The sequence below is a fragment of the Ranitomeya variabilis genome, chromosome 5 (genome assembly GCF_051348905.1).
Source record: "Ranitomeya variabilis isolate aRanVar5 chromosome 5, aRanVar5.hap1, whole genome shotgun sequence".
Taxonomy (NCBI): domain Eukaryota; kingdom Metazoa; phylum Chordata; class Amphibia; order Anura; family Dendrobatidae; genus Ranitomeya; species Ranitomeya variabilis.
This window is the reverse complement of record NC_135236.1, coordinates 37,219,997-37,243,519: the sequence shown is the minus strand read 5'-3', so window position 1 is coordinate 37,243,519 and position 23,523 is coordinate 37,219,997. Positions and strand designations below refer to the sequence as shown.

Genomic DNA, 23,523 nt, shown 5'->3' with positions numbered 1-23,523 from the left:
CGCGGCCCTGCGCTTAGTAACCCGATATTTACCCTGGTTACCATTGTAAAACATTGCTGGCATCGTTGCTTTTGCTGTCAAACACGACGATACATGCCGATCTGATGACCAAATAAAGTTCTGGACTTTCAGCAACGACCAGCGATATCACAGCGGGATCCAGATCGCTGCTGCGTGTCAAACTCAACGATATCGCTATCCAGGACGCTGCAATGTCACGGATCGCTGTCGTTATCGCTGCAAAGTCGTTTAGTGTGAAGGTACCTTTACTTGGCTCTTGAAGATCATATCTGTCTATACTCCTCTTATCTGATGTATTACCACATCCTTGGCCTGGTACCTGCAGAAGATTAGAGTCCTAATATTCTCCTTAACTGGTTCTTTAAGGGCATAACTGTCTATAGCGTTTGAACATAGTGCATTACCACTTCGTCAGCCTGACACCAGCATCAGAGTCCTAAATTCTTCTTTTACCTAGATCTCCAAAGCTATAACTGCTTATAGCGTTCGTCTGTTTTGTCTTCCCACCTCTTCAGCCTGGTACCATCACAGCTTTAGAGTATTATTGCCCATTCTGGCATGTTTATATCCGGTCATAACTATCTAGCCCCCATATCTGGTGTCTTACCACCTCCTCGGCTCACTTGGGTCTTGGAGGACATACCTGATATGTTAATATTATTATTACCTGTTGTCCTACCAACTACTAAGATCACATGGTTCTTGAAGGACATGACATTTTATACCGCTATTACCTGGTGTCTTACCAGCTACTTGGCTCAGAAGGTTCTTGAAGGACATATCTGTTTATACCACCACCTTGACCGGGTACCTAAGGAATATCAAGGACTTTATCCTTCCCTTACTTGACTATTACTGAGTACACCACCTATATACCGCAGGTGTTTACATTTCTTTTGCAGAGCATTACCATACCTCTTCAGTCTTCTCCTGGCAGACACTTGTTTTATACCTCTCTTTTGTCATAGCCCTGCAGAGAATTATATGCTGCGATCGCCTTCAGACAGAGGTTGCGGAGTATCGCCCCCTTCCCCCAATCCCATTTGCAGCCAGGTTAGTGTGTGTCTTATTAGCACTATGTGGGATTGTGTACATAAAGTCTATATATCCAGTGTGTGAGTGGAGTGAGGAGGAGGAGGAGGAGCTCGTATTAGCTGCAGCGGTGCAGAGAAGGATGCGAGAGGAAGAGAGAGAGGAGCAGGGAGGGATGTGCGGTGTGCCCCCTGGATAACTGCAGAGCTGTCCCACCACTGCACACAGGGCATCGTCGCCACACTTCCATCATCTCCCCAAGTCCTCTGTAATCATCAGCCCCACATCAATCTGCCCTCCCCTGGTACCTGTACCATACACTCTCCTCCACCCAAACCCACACAGCATCCTCCTGACTCTCTGCACATCTCCTCCTGGACCACTCACTTTTTTGTCTTCCCCTTGTCCCATCCCCCTCAGCTCTCCTCCCTTGTTTTCTCCATCCCCCTCTGTCTCACTCTCTCCATACCTCTCCTGTATCCAAACACATCTTTCCCCTTCCGCAGCCTCTCTGTCAGCTCCTGTCCACTCCTATGCCACTTCTCCTGCATTGTTCCTTCTCCTTTCTGACCTACAACTCTCTACCTGGTGCCACTACCCTTCTCTGGACAGGTGTGGATCTCACCTCCTGGCTTCTCCATAGACACCCTTAATTCATACCATCTCCCATCTTTCGTTTTCTCTTTGCCTCTCAAGATGCAAGTTTCTTTTGCTTGCACGGAACAGACGTTAAGAAGTAGGACCAGTGAGGACCGTCTTTGCCCCACGCGCCCTTCTGTTGGGCAAAGTGGGGGAAATGTGGGGCAAATAAAACAACGAACACCCCCGCTTGGGACAAAAACCCCTAATCAGGTGCTCCCCCTTCTGTCACACATCCTGCGGGAGTCCACCGGTAAATCTACTGGCATGAAATACAGGTAAGAGCAATCAACATCCACAGAGACCATCTCTATCACATTATCTGTCTTCTATCTATCAATTATCTATCTATCTATCTATCTATCTATCTATCTATCTATCTTATAAGGGTACAAACCTTACATTCACTGTTTTGTTGTGGGCATTCAAGCCACCAAAATCCCCCCCTTGGGTTAGACTGATAATGATAATACAATTGTAGACGGACAATGCTCAGTCCCAGGTGACCCCATTGATGCCACATCTGTCCTGTTCCCATCAGCTCTTCTCCCATAAATCCTTGTAAAAGTGATTGGGACATTTGATAGGAGAGTGATGGAGGTATTCCCGATCTTCTTACACTGGTATGTGACTGAGGTACGGATTGCTATGGATTAGATAACAGGCAAAGTCTTGTGTGGCCACTAGCCTTAGATCAGACACTTACACTAGGCCTCACATACACCTGACTCCCGAGATAACCTCCCGAAAGGTTGCTTTTCTGGACACTTTAATATGTGCGCATAGGATGCAGCTATTTAAGTAAAGACTAGGAGTGAATTTAAAAAAGAGAGAGAACTTGGATCTAGGCTTGATTTCACAATCTTTATCAAAACAGCAGGTGTGAAAGCATCCTAACATACAACTGAGCTAGTCCTGATGTATCTTGAAGGACTCCAGAAATACACCTAAACTATTATAGAGATGCACCCCAGCTATCACAGAGATGCACCTGAGCCATTTAAGAGATTTTCCTGAGTTAGCCATAACATGCCCTTAATTTACTCCATAGATACATCTGAACCATTCCAAATATACACATGGCCCATTCCAGAGATTCACCTGAGCCATTACAGAGATCCTCCTGAGCCATTCCAGAGATACACCTGACATATTGCAGGCATCCTTCTGAGCCATTCCAAAGATACATCTGTACAATTCCAGATATGCTCCTGAGACATTCCAGAGATCCCCCTGAGACATTCCAGAGATCCTCCCGAGCCATTCCAGAGATCCTTCCGAGCCATTCTAGGGATCCTTCCGAGCCATTCTAGAGATCCTTCTGATCCAATCGAGAGATCCTCCTCATCCATTTCAGAGATGCTCCCAAGCCATTTCAGAGATCCTAACGATCCATTCGAGAGATCCTCCCAATCCATTCCAGAGATCCTCCCGAGCTATTCCCGAGCCTTTCCAGAGATATACCTGAGCAAATCCATAGATACACCTGAGCTTTTCTAGAAATACTCCAGAACTATTTGTGATCTACAATAGTTCTGATATAAACCTTAGGTACATCCGATATATTCCGGAGCCTTTCCTGTCCTACACAAGAATTACAGTAGTTCCAAGCTACTCCTGCGATACATTTAAGCTATTCCTGAGCTACATGAGTTCTTAGGAGATACACCTGAGCTGCTCACACTGAGTTCATGCACCATATGAGTTAGATGTAAGACACAGCTGAGATACCCGAGCTCTTAAGAAAAATCATGCTTCAGCCTCCTTCATTGGAGTCTTGCGTCTGAAACCCAGAAAAATAGTATTCAGACAGATTGCTTCATTATAAGTAACAGTTCTGCTGGAGTCAATGTCTGACTCCCATGTTACTGAGCTTCAGATGGAGGCCCCCAAAACAAAGGAGGCCCAAGTGTGGTGTGTAAATGGCATGCTGTTTCTTAGACACATAATTTGGGCTTTTTCTGAATGCTGCTGAGATATACTGTGATACTGCTGCGATGCATCTGCATGTTGAGATTTTAGTTGTAGGTGTGTACAGAACTTTAAAGGAAAAACTGACAATGTGGGCACATTTTGCTGAGTAGGTATAACTGGTGTGTGGGCAGACTGACTGAGCGGGCACAGTAACTCAACGGTCACAATTTCTAGATGGCACTTCAATGTGGCTACATTTGCTGTGTGGGCACGTCTTGATGGGCATACATTATGTAGGACTACTTTGTATGCATGGTTGTTGTTTTCCTTTTACATTAGGCAACCCTTATACGCATAACAGAAAAGTTGTCTAAATTCTGCTGACATAGCCGATGACCTTATGTTATTGGAGTCTCCTGACTTTTACCCCCGCACCCCAATATCTGTTGGGGAAAAGAAGGATAAGAAAGTCGAATTTCAATGACCGACCTCAGGTGAGATTAGTCGCCTTCAGAGGTGCTGAACTGTGCATGTGTATAAGTGGGGAGTGATTTCTGTTCATCCAACATACAGTTTTGTGAAAAAGTGTTTGTCCCCCTTCCTGATTTTCTATTCTTTTGCATGTTTCTCACACTTATATGTTTCAGATCACCAAACAAATTTAAATATTAGACAAAGATAACACAGAAAATGCAGTTTTTAAATGAAGGTCTTTATTATTAAGGGAAAAAGAAATCCAAACCTACAGGGTCCTGTGTGAAAAGTGATTGCCCCCTAAACCTGGTAATTGGTTGGGCCGCCCTTAGCAGCAACAACTGCAATCAAATGTTTGCGATAACTGGCAGTGAGTCTTTTACAACGCTCTGGGGGAATTTTGGCCACTCATCTTTGCACAATTGTTGTAATTCAGTCTCTGGGGAACACTTGCCATCAATCTATTGATACAAATGGAATAAATGTATAGAGACTGGCATATAAACCATATCTTGCTGTATTAAAACATAACACATAAGAGTCTCACAACTCCCTCTTTATTTTCCTGTAGAAGTCAATAGGTGATGATAAAAGCTAACTACCTCTCCTTCCCTGCGCAGTGACCTCTGAACAAATAGAAGCATGCTCACAACACTCTCTCATAAAGTATGTATTTGTCCTTCACTGCACAATGACTCCCGAACAAATAACAGCATGCCGACAACACTCTCCCATAGAAGTAGGTGATTTTCAAAGCTGACCTCCTCTCCCTCACTGCACAATGACCTTCTGAAGCGTAACAGCATGCTCACAATAGTGTTGCATAAAAGTAGGTGATAATTAAAACTGACCTCCTCTCCCTCACTACACAATGACTCCTGGAAAACTAACAGCATGCTCACAACACTCTCTGGTAGCAGTAGGTACAGTGTCGATCAAAAGGGTAACAATGTTTTGAACTTTTGACTTTCAGACTCCATATCTCATTATCCACTACTGCTTTGAACGTGGCTATCACATACATAAATTTAACTTGCAACTATTTAGCATACGTGTCATATGATCCTTCCCTATCCCTAACACTAGGGGCACCTTTGCTTGCCCAGTTCCCCGGATTAATTCTGATGGTTAAGATGCCGGGGCCAAGTAGCTTGCCTTAACACCTGAATCCGCCCAACGGTCTGTACCCTTTCCCGACCCAGGGAAGAGGGGAATAGTAGTGTACTATAATACACCAACCAGAGTAACAAGGTAATACGATCAGGGATAAAGGAAAATACCAATCATACAAATATACACTCACAGACAACAGAGGAATGCATCAGGGAGTGGAGGATGGGATTAAACCAAAGTAAGAGAAGAAAGGGAATTATCCCTTTAAAGGGAATTAACCCAAAACCTTGAAACAGTCACAGATAAATCTATCAAACGCCTTCTCAAACAACAACCACCAACAACCTCCAGCCATGCAGCATAAGCTATCCTCTGACAATGAGTGCTAGCCAGGGCACAGATTATATAGGAGACAGAGTGGCTAACAGTGAACAGATGAGAGCCTTAACACAGGAAAGCTTCCAGAACTCTCAACTGAGCAGATTAACCCCTGTACTGCTAAAAGAAACTTTCACTGCCTGATTTCTTCTGGGCTGCTATTGATCAAATTCAGACATATCTCGACTGAAATCTGATCCCAGGTCTCTTACACACATTCCCAAAGTTGGCACATACTGGTCGCCTCACTTGGGTATGTATACAGTTTTTCCTTCAACTCTACCCACAAGTGATTGATTGGGTTGAGGTTTAGGGACTGTGGGAGCCAATATAGCACCTCTACTTCATTGTCATTGAACCATTTCTTCACCAATTTTGACATATACTTTGGGCATTTTTCTGCTGGAACACTATGTCGTCCTTTTCATGCCCATAGTTCTCGAGTGTACAAAGTAACTCGTGTTCTAGGATATTCACATAAAGCTCAGCATTGAGACCACCATCGATCATGATCAAGTATCCAATGTCTTTGGCTGTGAATCAATCCCATATCATCAGGCGTCCTCCACCAAACTTGACCGTGCCTTCAATTTCTCGATCTGATAGCCGCTTTTCGCCTTGTTTCAGACCCATTTGCACCCATCAGAGGCTAGTCTATCTAGTTTCTTCTCATCGCTCCAAATCACCCGTTTCCAATCTTCTACTATTCACTTTTCGTACTTTTTTCCAAACTCGTACTTTTTTCCAAACTTATTATTATGATGATACTGAAGTCGAGGCTTCTTTACGTTTTTTCGAGTCACCATTCCAGACTTGTATAACGTGCATCTCTTAGTGCTTTCATGAATGTCTGTGATCCTACTATTACGAAGAATACAAGCCACCTTCACTGCTGTGTTTGTCGCACGAAAACTGATAGACTTTTTCAGGAGCCGACTTGTTGACTCCGATATTTTGCCTGTACATCCACCTCTTGGCTTTTGAATGCAGTGACTTAGTTTTGTATTTTTCCAGCTGTCATGGCGCTCACATGATGCAGTTTGGCAATTTTCTTGGCCAACAGACCGCTGTTGGTGAGTTGGATGATGCTGTTTCTCTTTTCTTGGGAAATCATCTTCATTGCTGCTCCTCCATTCAAATCAGTGACCTTTCACTTGAAACTCATACTATTAACACACTGAGCTATTAGGGAATGTGAGAACAGGTTCTATTTTGCAGTATATAGGAAGAAAAAGATTTTTCCATCACGAGGAGCAAAACAGTAACTATGCAGTGACATAAGAATCTGCATCACTAATCATATGCTAAATAGTTGCAAATCAAATTGATGTATGAGATAGTCAAGATGATTGTCTATAAAATGCTGGTGGTCTCACGATCAAAGCAGTAGTGGATGGTGAGATATGGAGCCTGAAAGTCACAAGTGCAAAACTTTGTTTCCCTTTTGCTCGTCACTGTATTTGACAAAGTTGATCTCCTCTCCCTCACTGCACAATGACTCCTGGACACCATGCCCAAAACACTCTCCCATAAAAGTATGTGATTATCAAAGCTGACCACCTAGCCATCACTGCACAATGACCTTCGGAAAGGTAAGAGCATGCCCACACTATTCTCCTAAAGAAGTAGGTCGTTATTAAAGTTGACCTTCTCCCCTTTATTGCACAATGACCTGCAGAAAGGTAAAAGCATGCCCACAACAATTTCCAATTCAAGTAAGTGATTGTTAAAGCTGACCTTTACCCCATCCCTGCCTAATGACCTCTGCACAGATGACAAAGAAAGCCCATAAAACTATCCTATAAAAATCAATAGATGATGTTCAAATCTGCCTCCACCCCTTCCCTGCACAATGACCTCTGCAGAGATGACAAAGAAAGCCCGTTGTCTCCTACAGCCTCTGTCAATCACAATCAGAATGGATGGCAGACTGCAGAATGAGCTACCAGTGATACTGTCAGTGAGATGATTCTGGCAGCAGTTTGTAAACCTTATCTCTCTTCTCCTGAACCATCTTCTAAGCTGTATTCTGAAAAGATAGAAGTTGAACATTAAGGTGATAACTCATTCTACAGTAGATGTACCGTGATACCTAGAGGGTGAAGAAGTCAAATATTCCAAAATTTCATAGAAATACAATAGCAAAAATGTCTGTCTCTGTTTCCTCTTTTTCCGCTGGGTAGCGGCGCTCTTTCACTGCTTGCAATGCGTGACAGCACCAGTCCTATTTGGTGCTGCTTTGGAAGGCAGCTATGGGGTTAATTTTAGTTTAGGGTTTATCATTCCTGAGCAGAGCAGTCTGCTATTGAAACCCTTGAATTTCTGACTCCCACTGCCAGTCAATACCATTGCTACCCTGGTATATACCTCTGTGCTGTGCTCCTGTTTGTTCTGATTATTCTGGTTCTTTGACCTCGGTGTGTATTCTGACCATCCTCTTGTTTTACGATTCTGCTCCTGAGGTCACCTCTTGGCTTTGACCCTGATCGGCGCCGGTTCCTGCTGGTTCACTCTTCCTGACTGCAGCCTTTCCGTAAAAGCAATCCAGGGGACCCCTTTGTGAAACCAGATCCCTGTGTAGATGTTAAAAGGTGGAGGCCAGTATTCCTCTGGCATCTGTCAGACGGACTCTGTCCGAGGTAGACTTTTTGTACCTGTGGCCTCTGACAGATGTGAAAAAAATTTACTTCTAGACAAAAAATGAACTCATTTAAGGTGTATATATCCTTTAAAAGGTTATTCTTTGATGGTTAAAAATGAAAAGAAAAGCGACTATCAATTTACTTGTCATTAATAATCCTCATTGCTCTTAAGAATGGAGTGATTTTTAAGTCTACTGTTTACTTGCGTAGCAGCAACGGCAAAACATGCGCAGTGCTGACAAGCTTTTCTGAAAAGAGCTTGTAAGAACTGACCGGATCGCTGGAGTGCATTGTCAGCTCTTTATCTGGCCAGCTTCAGTCCAGATACGTTCCTACAATGCTAGAGAGGCAAAATATGGGAAAGCGCACAGTTCGGCCAAGCAGCTCAATGATACCACAGGTCCAAACTACCAGTCAAGAAGGAACAGTCCCCTCCAGCTATCAAGAGGCCAAAAGGCAGGTGGGCAGTAGTGCGCTCCAGCAAAGATTAGACAACCCCTCTAGGGAACAAAAACTCTTACTACCCATGAACAAAAGTAATTGACCCCATATTTTAAAAAAACTGGTTGCACAAATCTTAGCAGCCAAGCCTGTGCCTTGGATAACAGATTTGCTGCATAAGCAACACTCCAGTTAATAGCTTATGGCAGATGGCCGAATATTGACCTTAAAAAGCATTTCCTTCGGGAATCAAAAGTCCCCAGTAAGTAGAAATCTCTTGGGTTGTCCTTTTTTCCTAGGACTTTTTTTTTTTATTTAGTTAAAGCCTTTCTTAGGTAGAACGGTTTCTCCTGTCAAAGTTTTCCAAAAGACACAACAGGATGTGGCAGCCATCACAACAGTTCTAGAGATTGTTACCTATCTATGTTCATACGGCTCCTGAATGTCAAAACCTGCCAAACAATGCAGCAATGAAATGGCAAGCAACGCAATGATGGAGAATTGGGCAGAGTCTGGAAGAAATAGATTACATTCACTATAGGAGCTTATGGCCAACACTTCTTGTGACTTTTGGAAACAGAAAGGAACTGAATAGATTATGTAATTTACATTTTTGCTGGTGAATTATTCATTTCACAAGTTCCTATTACTAAGTCTTCGGAGCTGGGGGTTGCTTTCTTGCTCTTTTTTGCAATGCTGCATGGGGAAAACATGTAAATTGGGTATATCCACAAAGAAACAAAACTATCTCACAAGCACAGGAGGTAGTACAGGATGGAGGAGGTACAGGAGGTAGTACAGGATGGAGGAGGTACAGGAGGTAGTACAGGATGGAGGAGGTACAGGATGAAGGCGATACCGGGGGTAGTACAGGATGCAGATGGTACACGATGAAAGAGGCAAAGGAGGTAGTGCAGGATGGAGAAGGTACAGGAGGTAGTACAGGATGGAGGAGGTACAGGATGAAGGCAATACCGGGGGTAGTACAGGATGCAGATGGTACACGATGAAAGAGGCAAAGGAGGTAGTGCAGGATGGAGAAGGTACAGGAGGTAGTACAGGATGCTGGAGGTACAGGAGATTGTACAGGATGCAGATGGTGCAGGAGGTAGCATAGGATAGACAAAACAAAGGAGGTAGTGTAGGATGGAGGAGTTATGGGAGGTAGTACAGGATGCTGGAGGTACAGTAGTGTAGTAGAGAATGGAGGAGTACAGGAGGTAGTACAGAATGTTGGAGGTACAGGAGATAGTACAGGATGAAGGAGCTACAGGAGGTAGTACAGCATGCAAATGGTACAGGAGGTAGTACAGTATAGAAGATACGAAGGAGGTAGTGTAGGATGGAGGAGTTATGGGAGGTCATACAGGATGCTGGAGGTACAGGAGGTAGTAGAGAATGGAGGAGTACAGGAGGTAGTACAGGATTCAGATGGTGCAGGAGGTAGTATAGGATGAAGGAGCTACAGGAGGTAGTACAGCATGCAAATGGTACAGGAGGTAGTACAGAATAGAAGATACAAAGGAGGTAGTGTAGGATGGAGGAGTTATGGGAGGTAGTACAGGATGCTGGAGGCACAGGAGGTAGTACAGAATGGAGGAGGTAGTTCAAGATGGAGGAGGTACAGAATGAAGAAGATACAGGAGGAAGTACGGGATGCAGACGTTACAGGAGGTAATACAGGATGGAGGAGATGCAGGAGATAGTCCAGGATAGAGGGGTACAATACGAGGGGCGTTCATTAAAGATTTCCCCTGACCCACTTCCTATGGACTGAGAGCAATGAAACTTGGCACAGGTATTAGTCCTTCCTTACATAGTTGCCACCTAGATACACACACTTGTCTCATCTCTTTAAGGTGTAAACAGCTCACTTGTAGAAGTAGACAGGTTGCTCCAAAAGCCACAACGTGACTTCGGAAATCAGAGTCTCATCATCTAGAAATGCTTGCCCTTCAAAAATAACTTAATTGATGAAAACAGGTGGGAGTCCGATGGAGCGAGGTCAGGTGAATAAGGGGGATGTGGTAGAATTTCAAAGCCATAGGATCATGCTTCCATTTGGGCGACATGTGAGTTGTGAACTGGTGCATTGTCTTGCACAAGGTGGACACCTTTGGTGAGCATGCCATGTCTCTTTGTTTTGATGGCCTTCCGCAGTTTCCGCAGCAGTGAAGCATACTGTGCCCTAGTGATCATGGTACCCTTTGCTAGGAAATCCATCAATACTACTCGTGCTGGTCCTAAAATACTGTGAGCATGACCTTCCCTGCCGAGGGTTTGGCACGTGCCTTCTTTAGAGGCGGTGAGTCATGATGCCTTCATTGCATTGACTGGACTTTAGTCTCAGGATCATAGTGATGGACCCAGCTTTCTTCCTGTGTGATTAGTCTGTTGCAACAGTCCTCCGGGTTTCCATGGCACATCATCAATAGAGCCTGAGAGCATTCGACTCATTCCTGCTTCTGGAAAGGTGTGAGCAGACGGGGAACCCAGCGAGCGGATATATTATGCATGAGAAGATGGTCTTGGATGATTTTTTCCACGGACCCCATACTAATCTTGGGGCAGTATTGTACTTTGTGAGGGCTGCATTATTCTCCTGCGGGACTGCATCATACTCTATGGGGGCTGCATTATGCTTCTATGGTGCTGCATTACATTCTATCATACTGCATTATACTCCTATTGTGCTACATTATATTATATGGGGCTGCATTATACACCTATGGGGTCTGCATTATACTCCTATGGGAGCTGCATTATATTCTTTGTGGCTGCATTATACTCCTAAGGGGGCAGCATCATACTTGTATGGGGATACAAATACCAGGCAACATTTTAGAACCACGGGGAAATTAGAGCACTAAATAGTGCCATAAGAACCCACAACCAAAACCGCAAACCAACTCCATGCAGGCTATTTAAGAAAGGAGTACCAATGGAGCATAAAAGTAGTGCAAAATTTAATATTTTATTAATTTAGCAAGCTTAAGAGTGCATAATAAATACATACATAGTACAAAAAGGATGGTTAGAAGGGAAGTGAGTATCCACCGGTGCAGGCTGCCACATATGTGTATCTCATACTTAATGTAGCAATGGGAAGGCAGCCACAAGTGATTGATTATTACTTGAGGCTGTGGGTCACTCTTTACCCACAGATCGATCTCTATTGCGCACTTGTGGCTGCCTTCCCATTGCTACATTAAGTATGAGATACACATATGTGGCAGCCTGCACCGGTGGATACTCACTTCCCTTCTAACCATCCTTTTTCTACTATGTATGTATTTATTATGCACTCTAAGCTTGTTAAATTAATAAAATATTAAATTTTGCACTACTTTTATGCTCCGTTGGTACTCCTTTCATAAATATACTTCTATGGGGGCTGCATTATATTATATGGGGCTGCATTATACTCTTATGGGGGGCTGCATTATACTCCTATGGGGCTGCATTGTACTATAAGGAGGACTAATGAAAAATAAAGGCTTTGAAAGCCGAAACGCGTAGGTCGCTATGCTACTGGAGGAACTGACACTGCTTTAAAGTACCTAAAAAATTGTGGATTTTATCTCTCACATACCTCCTGCCTCACTGGAATTCCTTTTATCTCTGATATGGAGGACTATAGTATGCATTATACGACATGGAGGACTATGGGGCGCTTTATACAATATGGAGGACTATGAGGAGCATTATATAAATTAGGAAAATGCTGCCTGTTCATTGAGTGATTGGATTGGTTATGCCGGACCATGTTTTCAGCAGCACATGGCTCGGTGAAACCTGCAGATATGCTGCTGATAACATGATCTGTATGTGGTTTGATCTACTAGTGATTGTTCTGTTCCCGTCCTTCTTCCTCAGCCGGTGCAAAGAAGCATCAAACGACTTCAATATTGTCAATCGCACTTGCTTAACGGCCTGAATTCAGCGCATGTAAATAAAACCAAAATATTTGATGATGGTGCAATGTGTAAGCATTTAGGGTCCCACTTTAAACTTTTGCCCAGGGCCCCACTTTGTCTGACACTGGCCCTGCCGTCAGTGCAAACATCCTAATCCTGTTTTCCAGGTCTGCAGATGTAAGCCTGATGGAGCCACTAACGTTAGGTTAAGAGATAACTAGGAAGCAGGAAAAAAAAAGCGCAATAGGGTCTTATACAATTAACAATAAGATATTTAAAAAGGTTATGTTCACACAACACTGTAATAGCATAAAACTGCTGCAGGTTCATGAGTCATCAGACTAGAGAAGACACAGGAAGGGCGAATTGTGGATATTCCACTCTGCTGGTAGTTGAAATGGTAAATCCAGGTCCACACAAATAGATTTGCATTTTTTTATTATGTCAATGCATTTCGAAGTATACACACTTCTTCATTAGGACAAAAACCCTGATGAAGACGCAGCGCGGTGGCTCAGTAGTTAGTACACAGTTGCTCAGTAGTTAGCACTTCAGCTTTGCAGCTCTGGGGTTTTGGTTTCTAATCCAACAAAGGACAACATCTGCAAAGTTTGTATGTTCTCCCCGTATTTGCGTGGGTTGCCTCCGGGTACTCCGGTTTCCTCCCACATTCCAAAGACATACTGATAGGGAATCTAGATTGTGAGCCCCAACGCGGACAGTGCCGATAATGTCTGTAAAGCGCTGCGGAATATATGGTGACATATAAGTGAGTAAATAAAATAAGTATACTTCCAAATGTGTCTTCGCTGACCATAGGTTAAAACACAATGTGCCTTTGAGGGTAGCTACCTCCTATAGATGGTACTTGCAAGGATTATTTTTACTTCCAAAGAAGACTAATATGGCAGTAATAAGTAAAAATTTTCTTTGTCTACGTCCAGAAGCAAAAAATGGTTCCCAACACTCTCACCATTTTTGGTGGTAGGGCATATTAAGAAAAGTGGATATTTTTTCATTATTCCAGCGATTGGTCCTTGTGTTGTCCAAAGAGTCATTTTCGGTCTACACATCTGGATGTTTTTCAGTCTGGATATTATTGATGATCTGCTTGCTTTTCCTTGGTTATTTCCATTTTTGGCCAATCTATTTCTTGTTGTTGTGAGGACAGAACCAAGCAGAGGTTGGAAAAACTGCAAGTCCTTTCTGTAACCCCCAACATTTTCTCATGGCACCCACTGAAATCGTTGGGCCATGGACAAAGGTATGGGGCTACCAGTGCCTGAGGCTTTGGTGTTGGGAAGCTAAGAAGCAATTGTAACTTACTCGGGGTCTGTAGATCCAGAGCAAGGACAGCAAAGTGCATCTGTGCCCCTGGTAAAGAAAAGGGGCCACTTTTAAACTGCTTAAAAAGTTGACTTTGGATCTTCCAGAGCTAGCCCACCGTTATCTAAAATGCAACAGAGTAGAGAACAACCTTCTTTCAACTCCATTTTTGACCTATTACGACAATGGAAATGGACTATATAACATGGACTGCCACTTATGAAACACGTCGAGCTAACGGTGTTGGCAGGTCTGTTAAAAGAATACTCACCAAGAAACAGGAGTGACACTATGTTTTTCCTACTGCAGGTTCTGATGGGAAGGAGCATCACAAAAATTATTCCGGTGTCCTGCTGTTCCCCTTCAGCCTCTATATCAGACATACAAGAGTGTCTCAGCTCCTCAGCTTCGCCAGAAGCTCTATTAAAGTGGACCGGGGGCAAAAAATGGAAGAGTTTTTGCTCTCATTTTATTCCTGCATATCACTGAATATTCAGTTGTTTTCTTTTTTTCTTCAATTTACCATATGGATTCAGACATATGAGCCGTTTTAATTAGTTTATACATTTTTAGCTTTACATATAGACAGGTATCCCAGGATCCTCTGGGGTGTGTCTTTAGGCTCTGCATTACTGCTGTGAGCCACACCCCATTAGTAAAAACTCTAAAAATGGCAACAAAAAGGCCAATATCTCTGGAACCATTCAGCGTATTTAAAAATACAACTAAAGTATGAATACCCAGGGGAACAGCAAGAATAAAATAAGAGAAAAAAAGGGTTATTTTTGACTTGGCGACAGGTCCTTCTTAAAAGCCATGTCAACATTATAAAGTCATGAAACGTGTGCTGAGAAGAGAGGAAGCCGTATGCTTTTCGCTGCTGTATTTCTAGCTAGTAGACCTAAATATTTCACCAGGCTGGCGCACAATAAACAGATGAGTTATGACAGCGAGCACTAAATAAATAAGTAACGTAAAATGCAGTCGTTGAATATTTTATGGGATGAATTTAATTTGGTAAAAGTATTAAACATGGATCATATTTTAAATAGATCTAGTCATGATGAATTATCAGTCTGGTATTGTTATTGTAAAAGGTCATGAAAATGAGAAGAACAAGGGTCCAGAAATATTGTAGCACCCGCAGAAAGAGTAATTCCTTATCAAAGGTGGCATGAGACTGTCAATGTTACAGCCAAAAATTGCCATTCCCCGTGACTTTCTAAGAAACCCAGGAGGCAGCTACAGAGTGTGATTAATATCTAACAGTGGGAATTTATTATTACTGGTCTCCTGCTGCCGACTGAAAATCTACAAGCCAATCAATTCCAAATCAAACCAATTCATATAAAGCAAATTAGATCTATCCACTGCGGGCAACAGAAGAAACAATCAACTGTAAGACCAAGACCTATCTATCTATCTATCTATCTATCTATCTATCTATCTATCTATCTATCTATCTATCTATCTATCTACAGTGGCTCTGCTGCCTCAAAACCTGGAATTTTGCTGTTTTTTACGGTTCTTTATGGCTTATATTTTTTTAGGGTTTGCATTAGTGATGAGCGAGTGTGCTCATTACTCAAGTTTTCCGAGCATGCTTGGGTGTTCTCCGAGTATTTTGGGCGTGCTTGTAGATTATGTTTGTGTCCCCGCAGCTGAATGATTTGCGGTTGCTATACAGCCTGAACACATGCAGGGATTCCCTGTTTCTTAGGAAATCCCCACATGTATTCATGCTGTCTAGCAGCCGCAAATCATGCGGCTGCGGGCACACAAACATAATCTACGAGCATGCTCAAGATACTCTGAGAACACCCGAGCATGCCCAGAAATCTCGAGTAAAGAGCACACTCGCTCATCACTAGTTTGCATCAGTTCATGTAAAGAACAACTTCCTTTTGCAGCAGTTATATCTGCAAGTCACTTTGGATAAGTCTCTATGAGCTTTCCACATCTTGCCATTGGGATTTTTGCCCATTCCTGATGGTGAAATTGCTCTAGCTCCTTCAGGTATTGCTCAAGCAGATGGTGTTCTTGGGGTGATGAGTTGTGTTGATTTGGCGCCAGACATAGGGTTTACCTTGGTGGCCAAAAAGTCAAATTTTGGTCCCATCTGAGCACAGCACCTCCATACATTTGAGGAGTCTCCTGTTATGACCCCAATGGCGAGGGTCTCAGAGGAACGTGGAAGTCTGCAGAATACAAAAATCCAGCTCATAGGGCAGTGGTAACTGGGTTGACCATATATCTACTCCTAACGCCAACACTAGAAGTAGCCGGGGATCATTCCTACGTTGATTCTAGATGACACGCGCCAGCCGGAGAATCTAGCTACCCCTAGTAGAGGAAAACAAAGACCTTTCTTGCCTCCAGAGAAGGGGACCCCAAAGCTGGATAGAAGCCCCCCACAAATAATGACGGTGAGGTAAGAGGAAATGACAAACACAGAAATGAACCAGGTTTAGCACAGAGAGGCCCGCTTACTGATAGCAGAATAAAGAAAGGTAACTTATATGGTCAACAAAAACCCTATCAAAATCCACACTGGAAATTCAAGAACCCCCGAACCGTCTAACGGTCCGGGGGGAGAACACCAGCCCCCTAGAGCTTTCAGCAAAGGTCAGGATGTAGATTTGGAACAAGCTGGACAAAAATACAAAACCAAAACAAATAGCAAAAAGCAAAAGGCAGACTTAGCTGATATAACTGGAACCAGGATCAGTAGACAAGAGCACAGCAGACTAGCTCTGATAACTACGTTGCCAGGCATTGAACTGAAGGTCCAGGGAGCTTATATAGCAACACCCCTAACTAACGACCCAGGTGCGGATAAAAGGAATGACAGAAAAACCAGAGTCAAAAAACTAGTAACCACTAGAGGGAGCAAAAAGCAAATTCACAACAGTACCCCCCCCTTAGTGAGGGGTCACCGAACCCTCACCACGACCACCAGGGCGATCAGGATGAGCGGCATGAAAGGCACGAACTAAATCGGCCACATGAACATCAGAGGCGACCACCCAGGAATTATCCTCCTGACCATAGCCCTTCCACTTGACCAGGTACTGAAGCCTCCGCCTGGAGAGGCGAGAATCCAAGATCTTCTCCACCACGTACTCCAACTCGCCCTCAACCAACACCGGAGCAGGAGGCTCAGCAGAAGGAACTACCGGCACAATGTACCGCCGCAACAAGGACCTATGAAATACATTGTGAATAGCAAACGACACAGGAAGATCCAGACGAAAAGATACAGGATTAAGGATTTCCAATATCTTGTAAGGCCCAATAAAACGAGGTTTAAATTTGGGAGAGGAGACCTTCATAGGAACAAAGCGGGAAGAAAGCCATACCAAATCCCCAACGCGTAGTCGGGGACCCACACCGCGGCGGCGGTTGGCAAAGCGCTGAGCCTTCTCCTGTGACAACTTCAAGTTGTCCACCACATGATTCCAGATCTGCTGCAACCTATCCACCACAGAATCCACCCCAGGACAGTCAGAAGGCTCCACATGACCCGAAGAAAAGCGAGGATGGAAACCAGAGTTGCAGAAAAAAGGCGAAACCAAGGTGGCGGAACTAGCCCGATTATTAAGGGCAAACTCAGCCAACGGCAAGAATGTCACCCAATCGTCCTGATCAGCAGAGACAAAACACCTCAAATAAGCCTCCAAAGTCTGATTGGTTCGCTCCGTCTGTCCATTAGTCTGAGGATGGAAAGCAGACGAAAACGACAAATCAATGCCCATCCTACTACAAAAGGATCGCCAGAACCTGGAAACGAACTGGGATCCTCTGTCTGACACAATATTCTCAGGGATGCCGTGCAAACGAACCACGTTCTGGAAAAACACAGGAACCAGATCGGAAGAGGAAGGCAGCTTAGGCAAAGGAACCAAATGGACCATCTTGGAGAAGCGATCACATATCACCCAGATAACGGACATGCCCTGAGATAGCGGAAGATCAGAAATGAAATCCATGGAGATATGTGTCCAAGGTCTCTTCGGGACAGGCAAGGGCAAGAGCAAACCGCTGGCACGAGAACAGCAAGGCTTAGCTCGAGCACAAGTCCCACAGGACTGCACAAATGACCGCACATCCCTTGACAAGGAAGGCCACCAAAAGGACCTGGCCACCAGATCTCTGGTGCCAAAAATTCCCGGGTGACCTGCCAACACCGAGGAATGAACCTCGGAAATGACTCTGCTGGTCCACTTATCCGGGACAAACAGTCTGTCAGGTGGACAAGACTCAGGCCTATCAGCCTGAAATCTCTGCAACACACGTCGCAGATCCGGAGAAATAGCTGACAAGATAACTCCATCTTTAAGAATACCAACAGGATCAGTGACTCCAGGAGCATCAGGCACAAAGCTCCTAGAAAGAGCATCGGCCTTCACATTCTTTGAACCTGGTAAATACGAGACAACAAAATCAAAGCGGGAGAAAAACAATGACCAGCGGGCCTGTCTCGGATTAAGGCGTTTAGCAGACTCGAGATACATCAGATTTTTGTGATCAGTCAAGACCACCACACGATGCTTAGCACCCTCGAGCCAATGACGCCACTCCTCAAATGCCCATTTCATGGCCAACAACTCCCGATTGCCCACATCATAATTTCGCTCGGCAGGCGAAAACTTCCTAGAGAAAAAGGCACAAGGTTTCATAACAGAGCAACCAGGGCCTCTCTGCGACAAAACGGCCCCTGCCCCAATCTCCGAAGCATCCACCTCAACCTGAAAGGGAAGTGAGACGTCAGGCTGGCACAAAACAGGCGCCGAAGTAAACCGACGTTTCAACTCCTGGAAAGCCTCCACGGCAGCAGGAGCCCAGTTAGCTACATCGGAGCCCTTCTTGGTCATATTCGTCAAAGGTTTCACAATGCTAGAAAAATTAGCGATAAAACGACGGTAGAAGTTAGCGAAGCCCAAGAACTTCTGAAGACTCTTAACTGACGAGGGCTGAGTCCAATCAAGAATAGCTCGGACCTTGACTGGGTCCATCTCCACAGCAGAAGGGGAAAAAATGAACCCCAAAAAGGGAACCTTCTGTACACCAAAGAGACACTTTGAGCCCTTGACAAACAAAGAATTTTCACGCAAAATTTTAAAGACCAACCTGACCTGCTCCACATGCGAATCCCAATTATCAGAAAAAACCAAAATATCATCCAGATAAACAATCAAAAATTTATCCAGATACTTCCGGAAAATGTCATGCATAAAGGACTGAAAAACTGAAGGCGCATTGGAGAGCCCAAAAGGCATCACCAAGTACTCAAAATGACCTTCGGGCGTATTGAATGCGGTTTTCCATTCATCACCTTGCTTAATGCGCACAAGGTTGTACGCACCACGAAGGTCTATCTTGGTGAACCACTTGGCACCCTTAATCCGGGCAAACAAGTCAGACAACAGCGGTAAAGGATACTGAAATTTGACAGTGATCTTATTTAAAAGCCGATAATCAATACAAGGTCTCAAAGATCCGTCCTTTTTTGCCACAAAAAAGAATCCCGCACCAAGAGGGGAAGAAGACGGACGAATATGTCCTTTCTCCAGAGACTCCTTGATATATGAACGCATAGCGGTATGTTCAGGTACCGACAGATTAAACAGTCTTCCCTTAGGAAATTTACTGCCTGGGATCAAATCTATAGCACAGTCACAGTCCCTATGAGGAGGCAGTGCACTGGACTCAGACTCACTGAAGACATCCTGATAATCAGACAAATACTCCGGAACTTCCGAAGGCGTAGAAGAAGCAATAGACACAGGCAGGGAATCCTCATGAATACCACGACAGCCCCAACTTGAGACTGACATAGCCTTCCAGTCCAGGACTGGATTATGGGTCTGTAACCATGGCAGCCCTAAAACGACCAAATCATGCATTTTATGTAAAACCAGGAAACGTATCACCTCGCGGTGTTCAGGAGTCATGCACATGATAACCTGTGTCCAATACTGCGGTTTATTTGCTGCCAATGGTGTAGCATCAATACCCCTAAGAGGAATAGGATTTTCTAATGGTTCAAGAGTGAAACCACAGCGCTTAGCAAATGAGAGATCCATGAGACTCAGGGCAGCACCTGAATCTACAAACGCCATGACAGGATAAGATGACAGTGAGCAAATCAAAGTTACAGACAGAATAAATTTAGGTTGCAAATTACCAACGGTGACAGGACTAACAACCTTAGCTATACGTTTAGAGCATGCTGAGATAACATGTGTAGAATCACCACAGTAGTAGCACAAGCCATTCCGGCGTCTATGAATTTTCCGCTCATTTCTAGTCAGGATTCTATCACATTGCATTAAATCAGGTGTCTGTTCAGACAACACCATGAGGGAATTTGCGGTTTTTCTATCACATTGCACCGAATTAGGTGTCTGTTCAGACAACACCATGAGGGAATTTGCGGTTTTGCGCTCCCGCAACCGCCGGTCAATTTGAATAGCCAGTGCCATAGTATCATTCAGACCTGTGGGAATGGGAAAACCCACCATAACATTCTTAATGGCTTCAGAAAGGCCATTTCTAAAATTAGCGGCCAGTGCACACTCGTTCCAATGTGTCAGCACGGACCATTTCCGAAATTTTTGGCAATACACTTCAGCCTCGTCCTGCCCCTGAGACATAGCCAGCAAGGCCTTTTCTGCCTGAATCTCAAGATTGGGTTCCTCATAAAGTAAACCGAGCGCCAGAAAAAACGCATCAAGATCAGCCAATGCCGGATCTCCTGGTGCCAGCGAAAAAGCCCAATCCTGAGGGTCGCCCCGTAAGAACGAAATAACAATTTTTACTTGCTGAGCAGAATCTCCAGATGAACAGGGTCTCAGGGACAAAAACAATTTACAATTATTCACGAAATTCCTAAACTTAAACCTGTCTCCGGAAAACAGTTCAGGAATCGGTATTTTAGGTTCTGACATAGGATTTCTGATAACATAGTCTTGTATGCCCTGCACACGAGTAGCCAGCTGGTCCACACTTGTAATCAAGGTCTGGACATTCATGTCTGCAGCAAGCATAGCCACTCTGAGGTAAAGGGGAAGAAGAAAAAAAAAAAAAAAAAAAACTCAGAATCTTCTTTCTTATAATCCCTCTTCTGCAATGCATTAAACATTTAATACTGGCCTGGCAAACTGTTATGACCCCAATGGCGAGGGTCTCAGAGGAACGTGGAAGTCTGCAGAATACAAAAATCCAGCTCATAGGGCAGTGTGTTGTGAATTTGGATTCTGGGCTCCCCCGGTGGCTACTGGTGGAATTGAACTTGTGACATCATCTTCCCTGTTCACCTGTTCTGATTAGATCTGGGTGTCGCTATATAACCTGGCTTCTCTGTTAGATGCTTGCCGGTCAACAATGTTATCAGAAGCCTCTCTGTGCTTGTTCCTGCTCCCAGACATCTACTAGATAAGTTGGGCATTCGTCCATGTTTTGTTTTTGTATTTTGGTTCCAGTTCACAGCTGCAGTTTCGTTACTGTGTCTGGAAAGCTCTTGTTGATCAGGAATTGCCACTCTGGTATTATGAGTTAATGCCAGAGTCCTAAAGTAATTTCTGGATGTGTTTTGTTAGGGTTTTCTACTGACCATGAAAGTATGCTTTCTGTCTTCTGCTATCTAGAAAGCGGACCTCAAATTTGCTAAAACTATTTTCCTGCTGTGTTTGTTGTTTCATCTCATATCACCGCCAATATATGTGGGGGGCTTCTGTCTCCTTTTTTGGGCATTTCTCTAGAGGTGAGTCAGGTCTTATATTTCCCTCTGCTAGCATTATTTAGTTCTCCGGCCGGCGCTGGGCATATAGGGATAAAAAGTAGGACATGCTACCTGGCTACTTCTAGATGATGCGGTAGGTTTAGTTCATGGTCAGTATAGTTACATCTTCCAAGAGCTTGTTCCTATAGAGGCTTATGCTAGTTCTCTGGCCATGGAGATCATGACAGTTTGACCGGCCCACTAAAGGGTTAAAATCCTTGGCTGAGAAAGGAGAGAAATAAGAAGTCTGCTGAGAGTTTTTTTTTTTTTTTTTTTTCTCTGTGCTCTTAATTGGATCACTTGCCAGTCTGTCTATGCTGCAGTCTTTCTTTTTTTTCTCTCTCCTTATAATCTTTGAATGGCTTTGTGTTCACCTGTTAATAATGGATCTTCAGAGTGTAACTGCAGGTTTGAATAATCTCACCACGAAAGTACAAAATTTGCAAGATTTTATTATTCATGCTCCGGTATCTGAGCCGAGAATTCCTTTGCCGGAATTCTTCTCAGGGAATAGATCTAGCTTTCAGAATTTTAGAAATAATTGTAAGCTATTTTTGTCCCTGAAATCTCGTTCTGCTGGAGACCCTGCACAGCAGGTTGGGATTGTGATTTCCTTGCTCCGGGGCGACCCTCAAGACTGGGCTTTTGCATTGGCACCAGGGGATCCTGCGTTGCGCAATGTGGATGCGTTTTTTTTGGCCTTGGGCTTGCTGTATGAGGAACCTCATTTGGAACTTCAGGCAGAAAAAACTTTGATGTCCCTATCGCAGGGGCAAGATGAAGCTGAAATTTACTGCCAAAGATTCCGTAAATGGTCTGTGCTTACTCAGTGGAATGAGTGTGCCTTGGCGGCTACTTTCAGAGAGGGTCTCTCTGATGCCATTAAGGATGTTATGGTGGGGTTCCCTGTGCCTGCGGGTCTGAATGAGTCCATGACAATGGCCATTCAGATCGATAGGCGTCTGCGGGAGCGCAAACCAGTGCACCATCTGGCGGTGTCCACTGAGAAGACGCCAGAAAGCATGCAGTGTGATAGAATTCTGTCCAGAAGCGAGCGGCAGAATTTTAGACGGAAAAATGGGTTGTGTTTCTATTGTGGGGATTCTACTCATGTTATATCAGCATGCTCTAAGCGTACTAAAAAGCTTGATAAATCCGTTTCCATTGGCACTTTACAGTCTAAATTTATTTTGTCTGTGACCCTGATTTGCTCTTTGTCATCTATTACTACTGACGCCTATATCGACTCTGGCGCCGCTTTGAGTCTTATGGATTGGTCCTTTGCCAATCGTTGTGGGTATGATTTAGAGCCTTTGGAAACTCTTATTCCTCTGAAGGGGATTGACTCCACCCCATTGGCTAATAATAAACCACAATACTGGACACAAGTGACTATGTGTATTAATCCGGATCACCAGGAGACTATTCGTTTTCTGGTGCTGTATAATCTACATGATGATTTGGTGCTGGGATTGCCATGGCTGCAGTCTCACAACCCAGTCCTTGACTGGAGAGCTATGTCTGTGTTGAGCTGGGGATGTAAGGGGACTCATGGGGACGTACCTTTGGTGTCCATTTCATCATCTATTCCCTCTGAAATCCCTGAGTTCCTGTCTGATTATCGTGACGTCTTTGAAGAACCCAAGCTGGGTTCACTACCTCCGCACCGTGAGTGCGATTGTGCTATAGTTTTAATTCCGGGTAGTAAATACCCAAAGGGTCGTTTATTTAATCTGTCTGTGCCTGAACATACTGCTATGCGAGAATATATAAAGGAGTCCTTGGAAAAGGGACATATTCGTCCATCGTCATCTCCCTTAGGGGCCGGTTTTTTCTTTGTGTC

The 23,523-nt window shown here is 44.1% G+C and overlaps 1 protein-coding gene across 1 annotated transcript in view; it reads left to right on the top strand.

Annotated features, from left to right (window-relative positions):
* Nucleotides 1-1,149: 1,149 nt before the first annotated feature.
* KCNAB3 (potassium voltage-gated channel subfamily A regulatory beta subunit 3) overlaps nucleotides 1,150-23,523 on the top strand; it is a 128,586-nt gene continuing 106,212 nt past the window's right edge. The window contains exon 1 of the mRNA XM_077261661.1: nucleotides 1,150-1,970. Coding sequence (XP_077117776.1) covers nucleotides 1,750-1,970 — 221 coding nt within the window. The 5' untranslated portion in view covers nucleotides 1,150-1,749. The remainder of the gene's footprint in view (nucleotides 1,971-23,523) is intronic.